The sequence below is a fragment of the Poecilia latipinna genome, unplaced genomic scaffold (assembly GCF_001443285.1).
Source record: "Poecilia latipinna isolate Pla-1442-1.1 unplaced genomic scaffold, P_latipinna-1.0 Scaffold742, whole genome shotgun sequence".
Taxonomy (NCBI): domain Eukaryota; kingdom Metazoa; phylum Chordata; class Actinopteri; order Cyprinodontiformes; family Poeciliidae; genus Poecilia; species Poecilia latipinna.
Window position 1 is genome coordinate 81,537 of NW_015113358.1, and position 23,437 is coordinate 104,973.

The following is a 23,437-nucleotide window of genomic DNA, read 5'->3' on the forward strand; positions in this document are numbered from 1 at the left end:
ATCAATCAAATTTTATTTGTATAGCACATTTCAGCAGCAAGGCATTTCAAAGTGCTTTACATAAGTTTAAACAGTGAGAAAGAAAAATGAAAAGAAAGTAATAAAAAGATAAAAAGAAAAGATAAAATCATTCATTGACAAAAGAGCACATGCACAGTTGAAATATGATTGACTGAATGCTTTTTTTAAAAAATAATTCTGTAAAATTAGCTTTTTTATACATATAAAACACTTTTTCTTTAGTTCCCTAAGAGGTTTTTCTGTTTTTCTCTTATGTTGTATCGATGTGCTGCTGAAAGGTGAGACTCCACCCCACACATGCACCCAAGCTGTGTGTGTGTGTGTGTGTGTGTTTGTGTATATGTAGCTTCCTGTGAAAGGTTTTTTACTTGCTTTCATGTACATTGTTGGCATCAATCACATCAATTTGAACGACTTCCTGGTTTGGTGTTGTGTCGAAAAAAGCGTCCCTCCTCTGAAAATCCTCCATTTCGCCGAAACATTTAGTGCATTGGAATGCCCAATTTTTTTTAGTATTAAGCATAAAAATAAAGTTTTGGGGTTCTAATACATTGGGCACCAGACAATTTCTTTACATTATAAGACATCTGTCTTCGCATTGAGACATGGAAAACTAGGGGAAAACTAGGCTGTTATATCAATGTAATAAACAAACAAACACACAAATAAATAAATAGACATTCTAAATAGTGAACATTTTGTAAATCCGGACTCCACAGCCCTTAACATTAGACGAATAAGGTGTGGCGGCGCTTTTGTGACGAAGGTTGCTTTTAACTGTAGGGACGCTTTTTGCGGCGTCACACCGGGAAATCCTGACATTATCGCGATAAACTGACTGCTGTGCAGTTCAGTTGCAGGGGCCTGACGCTGGAATGCGAAACTACAAGTTATTTCGCCGAAACAAACAAACTGAAAAACATCTCCCCGTGGTTTCCGAAACATCGAAGCGTCACTTTGGAGTCAGCTATGGTTTTAAATGCAACAGAGACTTTTAACCAATGGTAAGTTTAATGAAATCGTTGACTGGCTTTAGCAGAGTTAGCTGGTCCATTAACAGCCGGGGGACTGTGACAGCTGAGCAGCCTTAGCATTAGCAAAGTTAGCTGCTTGGCTGTTTAGGAACTGAGTTAATCTTATTTAAAGAGTCATCCTGTTTAAAGGATTGGACTGCTAAATTAGTACAAGGTGACATTAGAAAATCTCTCAGGAATAGTAACTCCGTGTCTCAGTAAGACCACGCAGAACACAGGTGCGGCTGTTTGTTTGGGTGATGTTCCGGAGGCTAATTGACGTTCAAAAGTAGCCTGCTAGCAGACGGCGGTATGTCGTCGTTGCCTGGTGCAAAAGTATGGCGAAACAAACAATAACAGGCGCCTTGCAGTTCTGCATTAATGTGAGTGAATATGCACACGCCTCGCTTAAGTTGTTCCTGCGATCGTAATGAACTTTAATTTTTCACGTTGATGAAATATGTGCATTCTTGTTATTGACAGTTCAAGCTTGCTATGCCCCTCAAGGACTGCTTCTTTGATATCTGTAATGACATTACTGCTGACACATAGGGTGTGTTTGAAGCACTCGGTAGGCCAACAGGTTTATTGCAAGCTTTTCCCTCCGACATGTCAGCTTGATCACCGTTTTTGTCGTATACCTTCTGCTTCTTTAGGGGATGAGACGACGCATACACCTTTGGGCCCTTTGACTCTCTGTGTGGGTTCAGGATGGCGCAGGGAGGCTCTCAAGTCGACTACCACGTACTGCAAGACCTCAAGCAGCGATTCCCAGAGATCCCAGAGGGAGTAGTTTCTCAGTTCCTTCTGCAGGTAAATGCACACTGCAGATGGGTATGAGCTTTTTCTAAAAAAAAAAAAAAAAAATGTATTATTGGTTTTCTGCCCCAACAAAACCTATTTGTCATAGAATATTTTTTGCCCCAACAAATTTCTTTTCTCTACAGTATATTTATATGTGTACTCTAGAAAGTTGTGGCATTTAGATGTGCTTCTAAAAAGATGCAATTTTGTTTTAGCTGTCATATTCATTTATATTCTTTTACTTGTAAATAAGTCCCAAATGACTTCATAATAAATCAGAGGTGTAAATCTAAACTGTAATGACAATCTGGCGGTTGCTTACACATTGTCTGACAAATATTTGGCTTATAAAATTTCACAGTTCCTTTGGCAATGAAGAAATAAAAAAAAAGAAAACAGAAAAACTAAATGTCATTCTTGTTATATTAATGCAGCTATACTTTAGGGTTATGTGGTAAAATTGTGGTGAGTTTGGATAGTTGCTAATTGACTTTTTTATCTTTTGTTTTAATGAAAGCAAAATCTTTGTAGTTAAAAAGTATGTAAAACTAAAAGTTCAATTTATACACAGCTTTTGAGATGATCCACTGCCTCTTACATGGCTCTGTGTTCTATCCCACAGAGCCATGTAAGACTAATTGCCAAATAGTCCTCTTTTACTTGAAAATTATTTACTGAAAACTATGAGAAATATGCAATATCTAAATAAGCTCCATAGGTTTTGGTGTTGCACCGGATCCTTGTTTGCTACTTTCCTCCATTTTCTCCCCCATATTTAACCCACACTTAGTTGGTGTAAGACATTCATGAAAGACATTTTATTGTTGCAAATATATGTTCTTTCAGATATAATAAAATATCCACTAGTATATAGTAAGGCGTGATACTCTCTGCAATCTCTCCAAATAATTTGGTTTCATAACCACTGGTTACTATCTTCTAATTCCTTTTATTGGCCTGAGCCATAAAGTTGTTGGATGAACTTTTGAACTCTGTTATTTAAGAGCACTGAAATGATCTTAACTCAGCATTTCGAATCTTTCAGAACAACAATAATCCGGATGTTTGCTGCCACCTGCTGTCCCAGGAGAGTAACAGATATCTCTATGGTGACTTCCATCACAGTCCGGAGGAGATGCGAATGAGTCGAAACCACATGCTGCACATTAACTTGGGCTATCCAGTTTCAGAGGCTGGAAAATCAAACGGAGGAGGAGCGGCAGTGGGGCGCTCCTTGGTGCACAGCACCAGCGACGGTCACATCGACCCTCAGCGGTCGAGCTACCCTGAACCCCTGTCGGCTCCCGCCACCATGGCGCCCTCCCCCAGTTACAATCCTTTTTTTATGAACGATCAGAGCCGCTCATCCAGCACGCCCACGCCTCCTCCCACAATGCAAGGCATGTCCCCCACGTGTACTCCAGTTCCACGATATCCTATGAACCCTATTACTGTCACTCTTTCGCAAAACATACCTACGGTCCATCAGGCTCTGCAGATTCCTCCAGGGCACTATGTTAACAGCACCAATACCACCCTGTACATTCGGCCCTCCCCCTCTCAGAGCCCACAGCCAGCTCCCTGGCCGTCCCCTGGAGCCCCCGTCTACCAGCATCAGCAGTCCCCATACAGTACCCCCACATATGGCTCCCCTTACAGCTCACCTCAACATCAGGTCCAGCCGCAGCCACAACCACAGCCTCAACCTGGGCACCAGCAATACGTCTTCCTCCCCATTAGCCCCCCAAACCTCACAAATATGCCCTACCACCACCAGCAGCAACCTCCGCCACAGTTCAGGCCCTACCAACCGAAAACCCCTCTCACAAAACAGATAGAAATCACCCTGGAAGGACCAAGGCCTCGGAGCAACTCGCCTGTTCACACCCCACACCCCCAAAGCTCGCTATACATGGCAACAAGCCCCTCACCCAGCTCCCCGTCGCGGCCCATCACGATCGGCGGAACCCCTGGACCAGCGACTTTCCACCCAGGAATGTACTTGCAGCACCAAGGCAACACGAGGCCTCGGCAGGCGTCCTCCCCCCAGCCAGGCCAGTCTGCCTATACCTTCAAAATTAAAGTGTCCCCTGGAGGCCAGGTTCAAAGACCATCCAGCTCACCACCTGTCGCTGAAGCTGAGTCTCTTCTCAACATTGTAGATCATGGTGCACACAGCGCCACCCCAGCACCCATCCTGCCCATCTCTGCCCTGCCAGGGAACATCGCCAGTCAGTTTCAGCAATTACCCCGACGGTCAAGCTCAGCCTCTGATGACTATGCCTACACTCAAGGTAAGTGTGTTAATTATGTGTTATTTTTTATTATTTGTTTTTAAATTGGCTTTGAGTCCATTTGAGGGTGTAAAGATTACAGATGCACCAGTCAGTCAACCAAGAGTGAAGTTGGGGGATTTTCCCTTCATTGCTTCTAACTGATAGTTAGTTGATCAAATTCTGAAAACTCTAATAGTGTTGTACACTTTAACGTTATGACTAAATGCATGTATTTAGACTTTTTGTCAATAATTCTGTTTTTCCATTTAAGTCTTTCAATAACAAATGGTAATGAGTCATTGATGTCCTCTAGTGAAACAGTAGCATGAACAGGAAATTACCCAGATTTGAATAACAAATAATTTTAATTTCAAAGCTGTGATCTGTTTGAGTCAAACTTTCCAAGGTAGCAGCTGAAAATGCAACAAAAACTTCCCTCTGAAGTCACAATTCCTACTTAGAAAGTTGCACATTCAGAATGGTGTAAGTTGCAGATGTTTTCATTTAGCAAAACTTCCAGTAGTTTCTTGGTAAATTAGTGCTACATGCAATACTCTGAAATATTTTTGTAAATTTGTTGCTTTAGTGTCTGAAATTGAGATGCACCTATGAATCATCTAGAGGTCAAGTACTGAGAAAATCATAATTATTCTTATTATTTTTTAAATTATTTTTATCTCTTCATTACTTGCATCAGAACTGAGAACAGCTGTATTTTCCACACTGTAAACGTAGCTAATTTACTTCTAAAGTTATGAGCAAAAGTTTTAGGCAATTAAAAATGTATGTAAAATAAAATCTGAAAAAATGCAACGTTAGAAGGCCAACATGATGTAACACTGTTAGCCTTGTATTTATTTCCTTTTCTTCATTTTTCTTCTTGATGTCATTGTCAAATTGTAATTTTAAAATTCCCTCTTAAAATTATAGAAGTGCGCAGTGTAATTTTTGCATAATTTTTCAGTTTGCTGCCTGATATTTAACCCTTACAACCTCAGACAATTCTTAAGTTGTCTGAGGTTAAATGATTGAAATCCAAATATGTTTTGCTGAGCAATATTTTGAATTTCTCCAGAATGTAATTGTTAGCCTCCTCTAATGCTAGCTGTGCTGTTTTTTTTTTTTTGTGGCACGATTTGATCGCGTTATGTTGAAGTACCAACAGAGCACTAAAGAGAGAAATAGCTGTAAATTAAACAGCGTTCCTCACTGGTGCATTTTAAACACGTTTATAATTGATGTCCGTCCCCACAGCTCTTCTGCTCCACCAGCGGGCGCGGATGGAGCGTCTGGTAAAAGAGCTGCACATGGAGAGGCAGAAACTAGAGCAGTTGAAGACTGATGTCAATAACATGGAGTATGACGCCCTCCAAAGGCGTTTTCGACGGGTCAACTCCACACATCTTGTTCCCAGAGTAAGGAGCGCAATATGTAGGGCCTTAAAAAAAATAATTGTACCCCTTGCTTTTCTTTTTTTGTCACAATTTTTCAGACCATCAAACAAATTTGATCAAATTAAGATAATTTGAATACTTTCCAAAGCTTGTTTTCTGACGATGTTTTAATTTATCAAGGGATAAAAGCAAATCAAAACCAACTTACTATGTGTCAAAACAAAGATTAGCCACTTTCCTCTTTCAAATTCACTCAGGCCTATTTTCTGCCAGAATGCAGCAGTAGCCCAGAAATATTTCTTTTCATCATAATAGAAACAATCTATAAAATACTTCATATTTTTAATGAGGAAATTTTGAAAGTTGGATCGGTAATTTGAAATGTTTTAAGACGTATCTAAACTGACCGGGATGTTTTCATTGACTGCAGCCGGAGGAGATTACCCGACTTCGAACTCACAACAGACAACTGCAGATTGATATTGACTGCACACTGAAGGAAACAGATCTGCTACAGTCCAGAGGTAGTACACACACACACACACACACACACACACACACACAGGCTTAAACATAAACATCTACATAAATAAAGTTTGAGTGTGTGTCTAATTTATTTAAGTGGGCTGATTCTAAAAGAACCAAGCATCGAAGCAGACAGAGTTGGACCTGAAGTGATGGATGGATTCTGTTACTCTCTTTATAGATGCAGTGTTTAAATTGCTGGTTGCTCTGTAGCAGGAAACAAGCTGATCCATAACCGACCCCCTCCCCCACCACCCTGCCAATGCTCAATTTGGTTGATACAAAACTCCTGTTGATTACATAACTGATGGAAGCAAAAACTTTAGTGTATTGAGTGGAAAAATTACTTTCAATCACTTTGTTTATCTACGTAGCAAGCTACACTAGAACTATCCTGTCGCTACTCAGTCATCAGGTTAACCTTTATTTTACCGCTTCTAAAGTTTTATTTCTGTTATTTGGTTTATTTAGTCGTTGAACTTTAAATTTAGATAAAATCTATAAAATTATTTATGGCTTAACCTCACTCTGAACACAATGTTATCATATTTATTAATGTAATAAGCAGTAAATCACCTCACACAAGTATTCATACCCATTTATTCACATTTTGTCACATTGAACCAAAGGTTTCAATGGATTTTTGCGATGGCCCAACCAATGATAATCACACCTGTCCAGGATTGTTGGTCATTCACTGGTTACCAGTTAGTATCCTCCGGTTCCAAAAAAAACCACTGAAATTCGTTTTAGTAATTTGATGAAATGTGAATACTAAAGGCATAGAAATACTTGAACAATTACTGTAAGTGTAAATGTACTAACTCTTATTTCTGTTTTTTCTCTACAGGGAAGTTTGACCCAAAAGCAATGAGCAACTTCTATGACAACATTCAGCCGGGTCCGTTGGGTCCGACCAATCCTGGGAAGAAAGGTGAGAAACATTTGAAACCATTAGTGATAAAGGCTTTTGAAACTAGTTTGAATTAGAATCTGGCACACCTTTTTTTACGAGTGTTTTTTTGGCCTTTTTTTTTTTTTTTTTTTTTTAATTTGAGTTTATTTAATCAGAAATGTCCATTGAGATATAGTATCTCTTTAGCTAGAATTTCATGGTCAAGATGAGCTGAAAAAATCAGACCAGTTAGCACAATGAGTATGACACAACAAATACCCAAGACATGAAAAAGAATATGCATTAAATGGAAACTACAGTTCAAAACAGTGATGCTCTTCTACTGAAGCTGTTTTTAGTAAGTTGTTTGAAATGAATGTAATAAATGAAAGTTAGATATGCTCTGGTGGAGATCAGAGCATAATTGAAGAGCCCAATTCGGTTCTGCCGTCTGGAAAAGTGAGAAATTTGATTCAAGAATTTTCCAGCTCTGGATAATTATGAACAAAAGGAAGTGGAGATATTTCTGCATATTTCCAATCCCATCATCTAAAACGGTGTTTCCCAGCCCTGCTCTTCTAAGCACACTGCCTTATATGTTTTACATGGATTCCTGCTTCATCACACCTGATTCAGATTATTGCTGATCAGACCTATTAATAAGCCGTGAATTAAAGTCAGGTAAGCAAGCAGGGAAACAGTTATAAAAAAACAAGTAGGTCAGCTTGCCTTAAGGACCAGGATTGAAAAATACTGATCTAAAAAACTTTGGTTTTTGCAGGTTTTACTCTGAAAGCATGAACTTTAGTCTATGCTTAAAATAGATTCTGGAAATGTATATCCATAGCTGGATCTAAATGTATCCCAAGATTATTTAAAAAAGTATATGTAAAAAAATTGGTCCCAATATTGACCTTTGAGGAACACCCGTCCTACTTCTATTGCTTCAGAGTTAGTTATCTGCTGCAATCTTGAGCGGCAGTCACTGAAACTCTTGGTGTATGTGATATGTTACCTGAATTAGGTGTTTTTGTGCTTGATGTATTTACAGTGTTTTTCTGTCGCCTTTTTTTTTTAGAAGGGGAGCAGGCCTCCAAGCCGACGCCTCAAAGAGACGAGGATTTTGAAGGAGCTCACTGGAACTGTGATAGCTGCACCCTCCTCAACCACCCTGCACTCAACCGCTGTGAGGCTTGTGAGATGCCACGCTACAGCTGAACTCAGCATGGGACTGTGTCGCCCATCCCTGCCCTAATCTTTGCAAATCTTCAGACACCCTGAGCCCCGACTCTCAGAATCTGTCTTGACGTCTGCTCCTGTCAATCGATATACAAGCCTCCCCTTTCCCCCCTTCTACCTGCTGAGGAAGAGCCACTATCTCCCCTCTGATTTCTTCTCCTCCTGTCCACTACTGTGCACTATGATCATTGTTTTCTTTGGTGGATCATGAATCTCCTGGCATTTGTCGAAAAACAACAACAATTAAAAAAAAAAAAAAAAAGAAAAAGGAGGGGCTGGAAAAGGTGCAACCGCAGCAGCAGTGACGGGGACAACGTGGTTTCAGGATGGAGGAGAAACGGCTGTGGTTTACTTGGGGAACATTCCAGGCAGAGGAGAGTGACTGCCCTGTTTACACTGTGCCCATTACTGAACTCGGAAAGGAGGCACATCCACTTTAATCCAGGACTTGTGTGTTTCACAATGACAGCAGAACAATGAACGAAGTGCTAGGTAAGTTGTGACAAATGCGAATTGTAGATTGTACACTGTATCCGGCTCCGCGTGGGGGCTCGTATCACTGAAAGAACACTAAAAGACACTTGCATAAAAAGTATGCGCTTTGTACTTTTATGCATATTATGCCACCATGTATTATGTGTTCAGAAGATGTTGATTTCCTGTGCAAATGCCTCAACTTGCTGTACTTAATAAAAGAGCTGATTCTATGTGACTTGACGACACAAGACCACGGTTTCTTTTGATTCCTGAACCAAACTTTTATTTTTCCTCCAGTATGCGTTTATCATGTTGGTAATCAGAAACATCGCAGCAAACGGGAGGTGGCATGCACATGCTCTCGCTTTGTGAAGATGAAGCACCGTGAGGCTGATCATTGCATTCATCCTCACATTAAACTCTGTTACTTTAAATACAACTATTATTAACCCCAGCTTCAATATCAAACTTAAATATACAACTTTCTTCAACTACAGCGACTTTTCTCCTTGTTACACATTTTTGTTGTTACATTTCAGCAGAGTGGGAAGATAAAAAAGCATCACATGGGGAGCACTGCGAGCACATGCTGAGGAGCATGATCACCCAGACTGATGGTGTGCAAAGGTTTTCCCACAGAGGGATGAAAGCATTTTCAGGCCAAAACTTTTTAAAAGTTAAGTTTTAAGCTATATATTTTTTTTGTTTTGTTTTAAGATTTTCTTCTTCTTCTTTTCCTTTCGGTGTTTTCCCTTTAGTGGTCGCCACACCAAGTCATCCGTCTCCATGTAACCCTATCTTCCACATCTTCTTTTCTTCTTGTTTTAAGATTTTGTAATTCATTTTAAGACTGAATCATAAAAAGGGACTTGGGTTTTAGATTTTAGGAGCAAAATCTGGGTATTTGGTTATGCTTCATTAATTTCAGGGAAATTTAAATGCAACTCATTTAATTTTCATCAGAGTTGTAGGCAGGAAGAAGAATCTCCTGTAGCAGTCTGTATCAAAGTGGCTCTGAAAAATGCTCTGACTGAAGAGACTTTATAACGGAATGAGAGTTTTAATTGCTTTTAAAACAAAGGATTTACTCTTTTTTTTTATTTTACTGTATATCTGTAATTTGTTGTAAAACTGAAATATAAACTGGACCTCACACCAACAACATCCTAAATTTTGTTGGTTGGTTGGTTTATACCGATTTGGTCTAAAACCTTTTTGGAATAAGACGCGGATAAGCATCACTACTGTAAATACTTGCTGTGTTTAGTCCACTGTCACTGCTCTTAAAAATAGGTTGCAGGATGTTTCTGGTGGTATTTTCTATGAAATAACACTAAAGCCAAAAACTTGATTAGGAAAAGCCAAATACTTTATGTTGCATCTGAACATTGTACATTTTAAGAACAACCAGAGAAAATCTTTTTTTTTTTTGTTTTGTTTTGTTTTTTATCAAGGTGTAACTTCTGCATCAAGTGTCTGAATCACTGGGCCAAATTTTAGTCATTCTTGAATTGTTTTTAGGGGCCATAAATTGCCCTTGAGCCTCTGTATGGACACCCCTGATTCAGACATATGTATTCACTCAGCAATCATGGTCATTTGCCATTTTAATTCCCACTCTTCTTCTAGGATTGCATACTTTTTGGTTATATTTACATATAGTACAGCAGATATATTAAAAAAAAAAATCTCTGACCAATATTGTATTGGAAAATTGACTCTGCCACTGGTGATTGCTTGTGCTAATAATAACCCAGCAGATGTTTGACTAGAATCATATAATCAGTAGGTGTCTGTAGAATGCTTTATCTGTTAAAATACCCCTTAATTACTATGAGTTTTAAGAAAAGAAGATAAAATAATGCTCCATGGTCCCTTTTTTCATTTACGTAGAAAGGGAAGAAAAGGTTGTTCAAGGTCCAGCTGGGAGCATCTCTGGGGAAATGTAAAATGTTACCCTGTCTTCCTCGCTTTGTCATCACCAGGATATAACTTGAGCAGGACGTCTTCCTCCCTACGCTGGCCTGAAATCACCGCAGACTTTTCTCTGCTCTGACTACTTTATTATTCCACTGTTCCAGATTTTCTGCTCAAATCTACGACCCACATGAGCTGCACATAATTATGCGATTAGTGACATTATATCTCAAAATGTCTTCTGGCTGGGTTTGAATTGCTGCTTTGGATTTGTGGTTTAGCCTATTAATAAAACTCATGGGCATCTGTCCAGTTTGGGAGTTCACAGCATCAAACAGAAGAGTTCAGTACAAACACCGTCAACGAGTGTTTTGTTTTTTTCCTGTTTTACAGTCTGTGGTTGTGCACTGTGGGACAGAGAACGTTCATCAAACAACAGCATGAAAACACTGTTTTTTTTTTCTCCTCCTTTGTGACATTTTCAATAGTAATCTTCATAGTTCTTGGGGTTCAGGCAGTAGAGGATGGCGCCTCCGAAAGAGAAGATGGTGGATCCCCAGGCCAGGCCATAGCCCCAGTTGAACTCGTGGTACACCCTCAGACTGACTGTTTCTATGAACTTGATTGGGAACAAGACCAAGCTGCAGACCTGAAGAACCACTGTAGAAAGAAAAAGAAGATCAACAATGTGCAAAAAAAAAAAAAGAGGACAAGGAATAAACATGGTCACTATAGCCGTGGAGAAACGGACTGACCTGCGGAGAACAGCATGACGGCCACGGGTTTGTAGCAGCAACTCCTGGAGCCGAAGCACAGGGAGACCAGAGCCACGAGGAAGGACAGCAGGGTGAGGGCTGCTCCTCCAAGCAGCAGGGCCAGCGTGGCTATCTGCCAGTCTGAGACCAAACACAGGGGCAGAAAGGATGGAGAACATCATGAAACCAGTCTGAGATGCATCGTGACAAAGGCAACTCCAGGGTAATGTTCGTCTAGTTGAGGGAAAATAAGTAGCAGTCCAGAGTAGTGATGTTACGGTCACCATGACTCAACAATAACCATGTTATCTACATAAAAAAACAAAAAAAACTGTTGTTTGTGTTGTGAGGTCTCTCCTACTGTCACAAATGTAAATGGCTAAACCTGCAAAAACACAAAATCTCACTAAGAACTTTTGATCTAGTTCTTAGTGCAAATATTTGCAATTTAGTTCTCTTGAAATACGGCAAAACTAACATGCATGTAACTTTTCAGCAAGAGATATGAGCTTGTTTAACAAGCAATTTTTAATTAATTAAAATTAATTAAGGAATTATTGACTTAAAACAAGCTCCTGTATTGTACAGAAAAATTGCTTGTTAGTTTTGTCTCATTTCAAGTGTATGAAGATATTTGCAATTTTGTGTCTTTCAAGTGCAGCTGAAACAGATTTGAATTTCTTAGCAACAAAGACATGAGTTGGGTCCGAAATGAAATGAAGGGTTTATATGTAATAGCACCTAATCCAAATTATTAAGTAAAATGCAGGATCTGTGATGCTGTGTGTCCATTTTTTTCTTCTTCTAAAGCTCCAGAAGCCTTGCTTTGAGTGTCTGACATCATAAATTCATTCAAATATCAGAAGATTTTAAACACAAATTTTGGGAAAAAAACAAAAATATGGTCAATTCTCCTCTACCACTAAACTGAAAATGGGTAATCATTGGATATTTTCACGGGATAATAATCCAAAACATGACCAAGTCAAACTTCTTCCATTGCCAGGCTCACTTTACAAAGTGAGCCAGAAATGTTTTCTGCATCTATGTCAGAAAAGCAGATTACTCCATGGAGTTGAGGTGTTGGTAAATTACCACAATGTAAACAAGGAGTATTTCTGGTCAGAAAGTGGGTGGGCTGCATAGTCTGAGGTTCTGTCAATGTCCCAACATGTTTTCAATCCAAAGCCACTTGGATTCAATGACCAGGAGGTGAACCACTCCGCAGACGAGATTCCTTCTGAGAACAGAAGCCTTGCTTCTGTTTTTTGTCTCCAGCTTGACAAAACAAAAAACAAAAAAACAAAAAAAAAACAAATGCTTCTTTCTTTTTACTAAGCACAGATCTCAGCACTTCAGTAATGACTGCCAGTGCAATGGGAAGGAAAAAGTGATTCTGTGAGGCGGCTGCTCGGATAATGAGAATCCCTCCATCGTCTCTGGCTGATGCCAGCGCAGCAGCGTTCTCAGCATTTCCACTGACATTCTCTCCCAAAAAAACACTCAGCTGGAAATAACAGCCATGCCAGAGTTTTGAGATTTTTTGCATTTTGCAAATTTAAAACTGAAATCTTCGATGTACGAGTTTTGGGATTTCATGTGATAGACCGACACAAAAGTAGAGCATAATTATGAAGTTAAATGAAAACCGTTATATGGTTTTCAAACTTTTTTTAATAAATCAAAATCCGAAGTGTGGCACGCATTTGCATTCTTCTAAATAAAATGCAGTTCATCAAACTGCCTCCAGGGCGAAATGAATGAAGCTAAATGCACAGCAATGCAAAGAAAAATGTTGGAAGTTTCAAAATAGTCACTGAGGAAAGACACTTTTCAGACAACAAAAGTATAGCTACAATGGAATAGTTTGCATAAAAGCCCATTCAGAATGGTCCAGTCAAAGTCCAAACCTAAATCCAAATGAGAAGCTATGGCAAGATGCTCTCCATTCAGTCTAGCTGAGTTATTTAGCTAAGAAAAATGGGCAAAAAATATCAGTCAGAAGATGTGCAAAGCTGGTGGATGTACCCCGATTTCATGCTACGAAATGCTAATTCTGGGGCATTGAATAAATTAATTTACAGCAAACTTTTCCTATTTGTATTGTAAAAATCTGAAACCCACTTGTCATTTTTCTTCATTTGGTTATATTGGTTTTAAGCTTCAGACCACATTTTTTGATTTAGCATTTAAAACCTGAGCTAAATTAAGGCGTGCGTTTGAGATACCAGGTTTAGAGTTTTAATGAGCCACTGGAGACAGGCTCAGGTTTGTTGTAGATATAATGTTATTGTTTCATAGATTAGAGGTCTCTTTCTTTACTTGCTGCTGTGTACTTACGGAAACAGGAGGTCAATACGTAAACATAGAGAGGATATTATGGGGAGGAATCTGATTACACAGGAGGAAATCATTTAAAGCGGAGGGTGGAGCAAAGACTTGACATCAAAGCACAGAGGCATGCTCTGTAGGCATGAATCAGTTTTATAATAGGTGAGAGCGTCCGCATTCAAAGACAATAGTTTGAATGGGCTTTATCTTTTTTCTGCCTTTAAGGAGTCCAGGGAATAAAAAAAAAAAAAAAAAGATTGAGTATTGCCAAGAAGATTTCCTCTCTGTTGGGGCAGAAAATCATCAAAACATTCACCAGCAGGAAGAAAAGTGGAGAGACATAAGCTGCTTAAAGTACAGTTCCCACTCTTTTTGGAAGGGGACTTTAAACCAGAGGCCAAGTAGCTCAAATATAAACAAACATCAGCTACTTTTGACCAAATATGGTCCAGGATTTGGAGTTTATAAATGGCCCTTGTCACCACAGGATGTTGGAAAGAGCCCACTTCTTGTTACACAACTCACGGCCCCCGTCACACGCGGACCCCTCAGTGTTCGCTGCCTCTCACAGGAAATAAAAAGGGGTTGAAGTGACTTGACCTGCGTTTGTCACACAGCACTCCGCTGCGCTGGGTCAGCTCGGTGCCTTCAGCCCCGCAGTCGGTTTCAACTGGCCGAGCCTTATCAGTGGGCTCGCGAAAACATCGGGATGCAGAAAGTTGTCTCATGTCAGATCTGGAGCAGAGCCTGTGTGCTGAGCAAGAAACACAGCCAGATTTGGGAGTGCTTAAAGGCTCTGACGAGCAGGAAGCGCCAAATATTAATCTGCGCCCTGCGTGATGACAGATGGAAAAGGAGATACCGTGCATGAGAAGATCAGATCTGAGCTTTAATTACGGTGCCCGTGCGTGTGTGTGAAGTGTTGATTGAGAAAAACCTTCGAGGTCTCAGTTCAGTCTCTTTGTCTGAGGCAGAACTGTGTCACAGAAGAGCCCCGAGTATCTCGTTTCTCTTTAAACACCCGCTTTGTCTCAGATCAGAAGGATGGAGAATCCAGAAAGTGCTTCTATCAGAGTCCCCTGGCTCAAGCCCTCTGCTGCCACCTCAACCAGGCCATCACTGAGCTGTGACCATCCTCGGAGAAGAGATAAGCTTCCAGAAATGGGATCGATATTACATTATTTATGTGCTTTGCCTTCACCGCCTCTCACTGGGCTGGACTGTCTCACGCGCTGGCGCCACAGTCGTCCCCTCATCTCACACCCGCCTGGCAACGACACACTCTGCTCTTGCATGACTGCTCCACATTCCAAGCCCAATGTCGAGCCTGTGCAGGTTTAAACATGACCTCTGACCCCTCCTCCCTGTCTCTCTGTGTTATTGTGAGAGAAATATACAGTGGAATTGAGATACTTGCATACCTCTCTGTGAAAAGAGATAGCTTTTTTCTTAATGTCTGTTTAAGACATTTTAAGACATTAGGAAAAAAGTCTTAAACATCCTAACTCCTAAGCAGTTAGGATTTGCTTAATGCTAAAATAATGCCGTTATTATTCATGTTTTCTTGAATTTTGTCCCCTTCCTCCTGGCAGATCTAGTGTAATTGAGTCAGGATTGAAGGTCTGCTGGGTCAAAACTAATCATTGTTTTATCATTTTAGCTGAGTGATTTATCTCGGTATGTTCGGTTGCCTCGCTGGCTCTGATTAATTGTATTTAACCCTTGTGTTTAGAAATGGGGTCCAACCGACTCCACACATGTAAAACTGTATGTTTGTTTCAGTCCTCGCATGCACAAGGGTTAAGGTTCTTTCTTTATCTGTAATGTAATTTCCTACCCAAGGGGTCCATCTGTTCTGTTATCTCAGCACTGTTCTACTGAAGAAGGTCATCATAATTAAAGCCAATTCCCAAGCAGAGTTGAGCAGAGCTCACCAATCTTTGATCCCGAGCGTGTTAGAGGTTGTGGATCTCTCCCTTCGCAAAGGAAGGCATAAAAACCTCATTGGTCTTGTGTCTGGTTCTTTACGGGTCTTGAGTTAATTTAAAAAAAAAAAACCCAACAAGGTCACTTTGCTCACGCACACATTTTCAACTCTACTTACAAATTGTCTCTGGGACAGAGCCAAAACATTGGCTATAATGTCTTTGTTACTAAATTGGGTTGGTAAGACTACGGTCATTCTCCATTCACAAGACACATCCATGCCTAATCCTCACTGATGTGTTGAGATGTGGCTTTAACATTTCCACATAATGCTATGTTCATCTTCTGTTTTGTGAAGCCACCGTTCCTTCTTGAAGCAAAACACACACAAAAAGCAGATGACCAAGTGTATTGTTGTTCCTGACGAATCGACCCTTAGCTTTATCAGGCCACCGGACGTGACTCAAAAAAATTAGGTTAGTTTTCCTGAGTTGTATATGCAAACTATAATCCATGTGTGTTATTTCTAGAGTAATTGCCTCTTCATCTATGAGTGGCCTTACAGTCCATGTTGTCCCAGGACTCATTTAATGACAGTCTGTTGAAAGATTAAACAAGTTTTTTAAATTGTGTGTGTTCTGGTGTTCAAACACACATTTTGCGGCAGAACTGATCTTTGGGACATAAAACCTCATCCCTTCCTGAATGACACGGGAAAATATTTCCATTATATTTATACTTGGATATATTATACTATATAATATACTATTTGGAAACTGAACCCAAGGATGTGGTTGATTTGTGAAGGTACAAAAATCTCCTACTGACATCTTGACTGATTTAGCTTTAAGTTTCTCTGATGTCACACAAGCAACAAAATGTGTTTGAGGTTTTGCCTTAAAATGCCTTAAGTACAATAAGAGCTTAAAAAGCAATGACAAAGTCATAAAGGATTCTCTAACCTGTTAAAAGTAAGAAAAAATCTGTGTATGTAAAGTTGAATAAAGTGATAAAAATAAAAAAAGTAATAATTATTTTGATAATCCCAAGAGTAGGGTTACACTAAATCATAACATCTTTTTGTAAGGTGTACTGACATATCTAGTTTCATCTGTACAGATATATTTCAAACCTCTAACAAACAGCATCTTATTGTTTTTTTCCAGGTCACACACTGACTCATAGATCAAGTTCAAGCACATCTATGTGGCCAGATGCTGTTTCAGACTAACAAGATCTAGTTAATGCCCCCAGCATGACACCAAGGAAAATACTTGGGGGGGTGGAGTGGTTTGAGAAGAAAAAGATAGAGGAGAAGGGCGGATAGTGATTTCTGGGCCTCAAATCAATAATCCTTACCCAAGCACAAGCCTAAGGAAATAGGAAGTTTGCTGTGTGCATTCACTGTGGCATGCTTCTGCTGAGAGCTGACATGGAGGCTGCATGTCTTTATGTGGCACCGAAGTGCACTTTGTGCTGACAGAGGAACGGGGGCCAGCGTGACCCATCTCAGACAGAAAGAAAACATTTTGTCAAGCTAACAAAAACACGATTCACCGCGTGGCACGCAGGAGAAGGCCAGAGGCAGCGAAGAAAATGAAATATTTATAGGTAAACAGGAGGGCACAGGCAGAAAATGCTAGACAGTCAGCTTAATGTGGATTTAAAGCTGCATAAACCGATTTATGCTTTACTTCTACGTATTTGCATTTACATCTGGCTTATAGGATGATTTAAAAAAAAACAAAAAAAAGTGAACAATGTCATAGTCTGAAAAATGTTCCTGGAATAAATTTAGGCTTCTTGCACATTTTAAGAAGTAAAGATGGGAGAAGAGAGGCAAAAAGGAAGGTATTGTTGAAAATTGAAGTTTGCCACAAGCCATGCAGGAGACACAGCAAACATGTGGTGGAAGAAGGAAAAGATGCTCCGTCAGATAAGAACAAAACTAAGATTTGCTGACATAAATATACAATGCTCTGTTTGGGTCTAATACTGCACGGCACCACAAACACGTCGTCTTTATGGTGGTGGCAGCATCATACTGCGGTGATGCTTTATTTTGATGGAGAAAGGGTCAGAGATCATGAGAAAATGAATTGAGCAAAACACAGGGCGATCCTGAAAAATACCTATTAAAGGCTGCTATCCAAAACTGGCCTAGGTGGCATCAAATCACATATTAGCATTGACATAAATACAAATATAAATCATGATTTTCCAGCATATTATTCAATCAAAAACTGATTAGCTTTATGCTGAACATGATATGAGGTAACCCATAAAATGCACCCAGACATAACTCAGAGAGGGGACTCCATGAGGAAGAACCCTAAAAGGGACAAAACCAGCTTTTCTGAAGTGCCTCAATTGTTTCCCTGGTAACTAATCTCCAGGCATCTGGATCTCTGGGGAGCTCTGTGTTCTGAGTTGCCCTTGCTCCTTGGCCGGTGGAGAAACCCACACAAAGGCTCATTTTGTACGCAACAAAAGGCCAAATGAAACCCCATCTGGAGCGCTCCTGGTTGGGAAAGATTCCCACTTCATTCTGCGGCGCAATGGGGAAACACTACAGCAAGAAGAGGAAAAAAAGTTCACAAGAACGGATAGAAAACTACTGCATGTCCCAAGACTTACACTCAGGGGTAAAACTTTGATTTCTATAACTGACTGTTTTCCGCAATACCTCTTAAGTTCTACGGTTTAAGTTAAGTAGGCAAGAGTTAATTATAAAGTAATTAACATTTAGCCCTCTTGTGGGTGATGTTTTATAATTTCACACACAGACTAGATTGGTTCAGCAGTGTTCTGACTGCAGGGAATCGGGGATCCTTTGTTTCACATTTAAATATGAATGTGGGTGTCTGCTGCACCCACATTTCTGTCATTTAACAGTGAAACACTCTGAAGAAGAAGAAAAAAAAACAGAGCTAAGCTGGTTTAAAAACTTCCAAACAACATTTTGGACCCCACATGTGCGTCTTTCTCACCGGCGGCCAGCGTGCTGCTGCAAGACCAGTCCACGGAGCTGACGGGCTTCCAGCAGGACTCCCACATGGACAGGTAGTACTGGTCCTCCGCCGTGACCCACGCCGGGCTCACGATGGCCCCGAGATCCAGGCAAAGCGCTAGGAAGACGCACACCAGTCCCACAAACTTCAGGGGCGTCATCCCCGACACCCGCACCTCCTCTGTGCCGCTCACGGATGAAGCCATGTCCCAACAAAAGTGTCTGGCAACTTCAAACGGAGAAGGGGAGTAGAATAAACAGCAACATTTGTGAGTTCCTGTCTTTCCTAAAGTCCATGTGGTGAATGATGTTCAGGTTGTTTCAACACTGAAACCTCTGTCCGGTTTGGCCGCGCTGTGTTTGCAGGATGGGGAGCCGCCGTTCACTGATTGCGCGTCCCGCTGGTGCGCACAGTGCGCTCTGCTGACAGGACAGAGCAGCTGCATATCACTGAAACACCATGCTGCACCTGCTGGGTCCTAGTGCCTGGGATTATCTGCCTCTCTAGGCAGCTTATACTAACTAAAACATGCATTTACTCATTTCAACGCCAAAATGATCGAATGAAAGACAAATGGCGAAGTCAAAGTAGCATAAATTGAAAAAGTTTTTTGTTTGTTTTTATCTACAGCTATTATAACTGCAACCTGTTTCTGTGTGCATTTTTACAGAAGCCGTTCATTTTAACATTTTGTTGTTTCATTTATTTTTTGAGTTTTTAATATTCTTGCCTTCAAATTAGAGACTAAGGAAAAGGGAAATTATGCAACTGCAATGCCAGGGTTTGCAAAAATCATGATTAATTTATTTTGTAGGTTATTTTATTAGAAGTGTCAAACATACAAATTATGCCACCAGGGCTGATGTTCCTTTTGATAGACCTTCATGCTCTAAGTCGATGTGTATTTCTAGTGGCCATATTTTAGTTAAAATATATAAAATTTATAAAAGGCAAGACTAAGGATGAATAAAAAAGTGTTATGTGTCACAAAAATGTTGAAAATGGAAACCTTATTAAACAGGGAAACAAGTAAAAGAAAGAAGGAAAGAAAGAAAGAGAGAAAGAAAGAGTGAGGAAGAAACAAAGAAAGAAATCAATAAATAGTTATTGCCCAAAGTTTTAGACTGACATACTTTCTATTCTTAACAAGCTTTTCTGTTTCAATGTTGTTGTTATATTTTTTGTAGTTTTTGTGAAATCCTGTCCTCGACTGCAACATTTAGATATTGCTTTGGTTCAACACCCCTTTGGTTCAAGGAGTTGTGTCTTTACCTGGACTTTGCTGAACATGGATGGGGAGCCGCCGTTGACGAGATAATTCAACCATTTGATTCTGATCTATTGGAGCAGGCAGACAGTTGAAGCTGCAAAGTGATTGAGTTTGACATCCCTTACAATATTGTGAAGTTCAACAATGAATACAATTTGAAGGATTTTAATGAAGCTTTTGTCAGAGATTTAACAGCAAAAGTGGGTTCCTTTCTTAATGCCAAGTCAGCATCCAAAGTTTTCAGCCTCGAGGAGAACATTCTGGTAGATCAGACTCAAAAGTTTTGTCCACCAGGGCAATTTTTAAGTAAAAGCATTCAGTCCATTCATAAGAGGTTCCACTCTTTGTATTTATTAATATAATATTATTATTCATCATTTGCTCACAACATAAACACTGATTGTACTACAGGCTGTAGCGTGTCATATAAAAATAGTTTGAGAAATGTTCTCTGGTAGCCTTAAACTATGTTTATTTATATTTGGCACCTGACCTATAGGCTCAGTGACAAATGTGGGCCACAGTTTTTTTTTCAAATACAGATATTACATTTCTTTGATTTTCCCAAATTTAAATGTCGTCGCATTACTCGAGAATTCATCCAATGTCTGTGACTTTCACTGTATCAAATGCTACACTTGTCTTGCTTTTTATCTGACATATAACTTTAATGTGTGGCTTGAGTTTCTTGGAACACATTTATTTACCGAGAGAAGCCTCCACTTAAATTATTAGAGATATGTTTCAACATCCAAAAACTGAAACTATCAGCAGAAATCCAAGTTCTTGCTGCTGTGTTCTTGGGAAGAAATGTTACTTTAGTGAGAGGTATTGGCAAGCACTCACAGAACTCAAGATGTAAAAAATTCTTCATAATTTATACTATTGATCCCATGTGCAATATCAGCATTATAGCTCAAGCCTCGACTATTCTGAAGTCTTGTACATTTTTACACCCTTTTCTGTCTTTCTCTCATCCACAGATGCTGTGAGTAGAGCTTATGCAGCTCATTTATTTTATAATTAAACTCTCCTAATTCTGTTTCCTTAGGGAAGAACCGCAAAATTAATTAATATTGATTTACATAAACACACACACTCGCGCGCTAACACACACAGGCACACAGATAACAATGTTACAAAAGTGGAAAAAGGCTCCAAACTTATAAGGAAAAAATAGTCTATCATAAAACGATACAGATATTTTTTTGTTTTTGTAATTTGCGAAACGTTGAATGTTTCTGTCTGTTTTGGGAACTGCCTGACAAAATCAAATAATGAACAATAGTTGAAATGCTTCGCTAAATGTATTTATGTAAGCTCTTTATTTGTTGAAAAAAAAATCTAATTTGCCAATGGCTTTTCTGAATAATTGGTCTCACTAATAATTGTCCAACTTATTTGATCGCTGGCGACGGGCACCTCTCCCCCCGTGACCCTGCAGGGATATGGGGCTTAGACAATGGAGGGATTTTGTTTACCTGTTGTTAAGAGTCTGTGACTCTCATGCATCTCTGTGGAACAATTTATGATGGAAAAAAAAAATATTTTTTTACTTCTGTGAAGTTGCAAAGCACATGTTTGGTTATGGGTGAAAACTCTTGCAATGACACACTCAATTTGAGTGTTCAAAAGATTAATTTTGAATATAGAAACAAATTTAAATTATCTTTTTTTTCCCCCATTCCAATATTAATTGGACAATGAGATAATCTCAGCAAAAACAAAATGAAGTAGAAACTGGAAAATGTTAAACACTTTATAGTTGGGAAATTATTAATTATGATAGTGAGGGGTTGACTTTATTTTTAAATGAATTTCAGAGTTTTCCAATTTGTTGAGCTGGATTAAGAATTTATGTGATTTTACATTTAGCGCACTGCAACACAAAACATTGTCACGTAAGAAACCACAGTCTAAAGTTCTTAGTATCTAATCGTATTGTCTGTAATAATTCTTCAGCTCTACATAGACTAGCTAGCTAACTAACTAGCTTACTAACTAGCTAACAAACTAACTAAAAGAACACCAAAACTAATTGTTAAAAGTCTCGAAACTCCACAACTCCTGCATCTAGAAGCTTTTCGCTTCTGGCTAAAAATTGTAAAAAAAAAAAAAAAAAAAAAAATTCTTTAATGGTAGGGCTTATTAAATGAGTTGGTTTCCTGGTAAAGAAAGAAAAGTAGACAAATGAGGCCTGTGATGACAAAACAACAAAAGAACCTGTTGTTCCAGGTACTTTTGTGTCCGCTTGAACAAATTGTTAATGCGCTCTCGGAGTAATTTTAGTTGGTCTACCGCTCCTGGAAGGTTCTCCACTGTTCCATGTTTTGTCCGTTTCTAGATAATAGCTGTCACTGTGGTTCTCTGGAACAAAAGCCTTAGAAATGGTTTTGTAGTTCTTTCCAGACTAATGTCAATGACTTTATTTTATGTATGGTTACCTTTTGATGTGGGTCTGCTATGGCTGGTGAAATGTAGCATTCCATAAACCGTAGTCACTCACATTTATTCATGATTCACTTTTTACATAAGGCCAGGTTGGCTTGACAGATTTCCTCTTGAAAATGTTTTGTCATTTATAAAAAGCTGTGGTTATCTTGATAGTTTAACAAAACTGAAACACTCAGAGTGTGAAAAACATGCCAAAGCACAAGTGATTTGGAATCAAGCATTTGGAATCAAAAAATGGAAACTTTATTTTGATTTTCATGTAAAAGGTTTGTGTCTGTGTCTTTAATTGGGGGGGAGTGAGGGACCGCTGTTGCAAACAGACCTTCGCGCCTGCGCACTACGCGCAAAGCATCATTTCGGCTAACGAAGGGTCGAAGAGAGACGTCGCTTATGCAAATTTTTGGCATCGAAGCAAGGTAAGCAGAAGTGATGTGTTTCGTGTCTGTTGCTTCTTTTCGGTGTGTTCATGAATAGAAACGCAACAGCTGGCAGAGATATCCGTCTCCTCGTCTGCGCCGAAAGGAAATCCGGCCTTTTGAACCACATGTCGGTCATTAAATCGCATCCTGAGCTGGAGGTGATTAGATCCAGTGAATTGTTTCTCGTTCAGAGCTCTGATCACCTTGGACCTGCTTACCGACACACATTGAAACGGAGAAGAGACTGTTTAGCGGTTAGGAAACAGTGTTGTAGGTGCTTCAGGTTATTGTTGTAACGGGGCGGCGGCGCTTTGTTTTGGGATTTTTCTGCTGCACGTCGTCTGTTTTAGCCTGGAGCTGGGAGCTCAATAAAGTGTGTGCGACACTGGCCAGATTTCATCTTTTGTCATTTTAGTCTAACGTGTCCTGTTGACTGTTCAAAAATGCCCCTTGACTCCTCGATGATGGAAAATGTTGTCACAACATTGACTTCTATCTGAGGCATTTTGAGTTGAGCTGCAGTTATTATTTGCCATCCAGCTGTTTATAAGAAATATCAGAGAGGTGAGAACTTTTACAAGTCACTTGGCTATTACTAAATGAAAACAAGTCTTCATGTGGGATATTATTGAATTATTGGTGGGTTGCTGGGGGGGGGGGGGAAAACAGCGAAAATTGAGGTTAAAAAAAAAAAAAAGGGTGATAGGGGG

General features: G+C 39.6%; 3 protein-coding genes across 7 annotated transcripts in view; 2 read left to right on the forward strand and 1 right to left on the reverse strand.

The window, feature by feature from the left end:
• The first annotated feature begins 823 nt into the window (after positions 1–823).
• On the forward strand, positions 824–8,887 carry tab3 (TGF-beta activated kinase 1 (MAP3K7) binding protein 3). Of its 3 annotated transcripts, XM_015045747.1 has the most exons (8): positions 824–1,025; positions 1,691–1,847; positions 2,884–3,892; positions 4,001–4,132; positions 5,369–5,529; positions 5,939–6,032; positions 6,884–6,967; positions 8,007–8,887. In XM_015045747.1, exons 2-8 carry the CDS (start codon positions 1,746–1,748, stop codon positions 8,144–8,146), a joined length of 1,722 nt encoding a protein of 573 aa, XP_014901233.1. In that variant the 5' UTR covers positions 824–1,025; positions 1,691–1,745; the 3' UTR covers positions 8,147–8,887. The 3 variants fall into 3 exon arrangements, with proteins under 3 accessions (XP_014901233.1, XP_014901231.1, XP_014901232.1); XM_015045745.1 differs by having other exon boundaries at positions 2,884–4,132; XM_015045746.1 differs by lacking the exon at positions 824–1,025 and adding an exon at positions 1,321–1,417 and having other exon boundaries at positions 2,884–4,132.
• Positions 8,888–10,073: 1,186 nt separating this feature from the next.
• Positions 10,074–19,632, reverse strand: tmem47 (transmembrane protein 47). The gene is made up of 3 exons (XM_015045751.1): positions 18,564–19,632; positions 11,317–11,457; positions 10,074–11,221 (listed from the first exon to the last, which is right to left on the reverse strand). Exons 1-3 carry the CDS (start codon positions 18,787–18,789, stop codon positions 11,043–11,045), a joined length of 546 nt encoding a protein of 181 aa, XP_014901237.1. The 5' UTR covers positions 18,790–19,632; the 3' UTR covers positions 10,074–11,042.
• A 2,987-nt stretch (positions 19,633–22,619) lies between these two features.
• prrg1 (proline rich Gla (G-carboxyglutamic acid) 1) overlaps positions 22,620–23,437 on the forward strand; it is a 12,017-nt gene continuing 11,199 nt past the window's right edge. The window contains exon 1 of one of the 3 annotated variants that reach the window (XM_015045748.1): positions 22,620–22,724. The gene's annotated coding sequence lies outside the window, so the exon portion shown is untranslated. Of the gene's footprint in view, positions 22,725–22,759; positions 22,886–22,910; positions 23,292–23,437 lie in introns of those variants that run through there. The other 2 variants (XM_015045749.1, XM_015045750.1) reach the window with 2 other exon arrangements.

What these genes read in the sequence shown, in the direction of transcription:
- tab3 (XM_015045745.1), top strand. Translation starts at nt 1,746, where the DNA reads ATGGCGCAGGGAGGCTCTCAAGTCGACTACCACGTACTGCAAGACCTC. An exon ending in TTTCTCAGTTCCTTCTGCAG is followed by an intron (nt 1,848 to 2,883) that starts GTAAATGCACAC and finishes CGAATCTTTCAG; the next exon opens with AACAACAATAATCCGGATGT. An exon ending in TGACTATGCCTACACTCAAG is followed by an intron (nt 4,133 to 5,368) that starts GTAAGTGTGTTA and finishes CCGTCCCCACAG; the next exon opens with CTCTTCTGCTCCACCAGCGG.
- tmem47 (XM_015045751.1), bottom strand. Translation starts at nt 18,789, where the DNA reads ATGGCTTCATCCGTGAGCGGCACAGAGGAGGTGCGGGTGTCGGGGATG. An exon ending in CAGCAGCACGCTGGCCGCCG is followed by an intron (nt 11,458 to 18,563) that starts GTGAGAAAGACG and finishes GTTTGGTCTCAG; the next exon opens with ACTGGCAGATAGCCACGCTG. An exon ending in CGTCATGCTGTTCTCCGCAG is followed by an intron (nt 11,222 to 11,316) that starts GTCAGTCCGTTT and finishes TTCTTTCTACAG; the next exon opens with TGGTTCTTCAGGTCTGCAGC.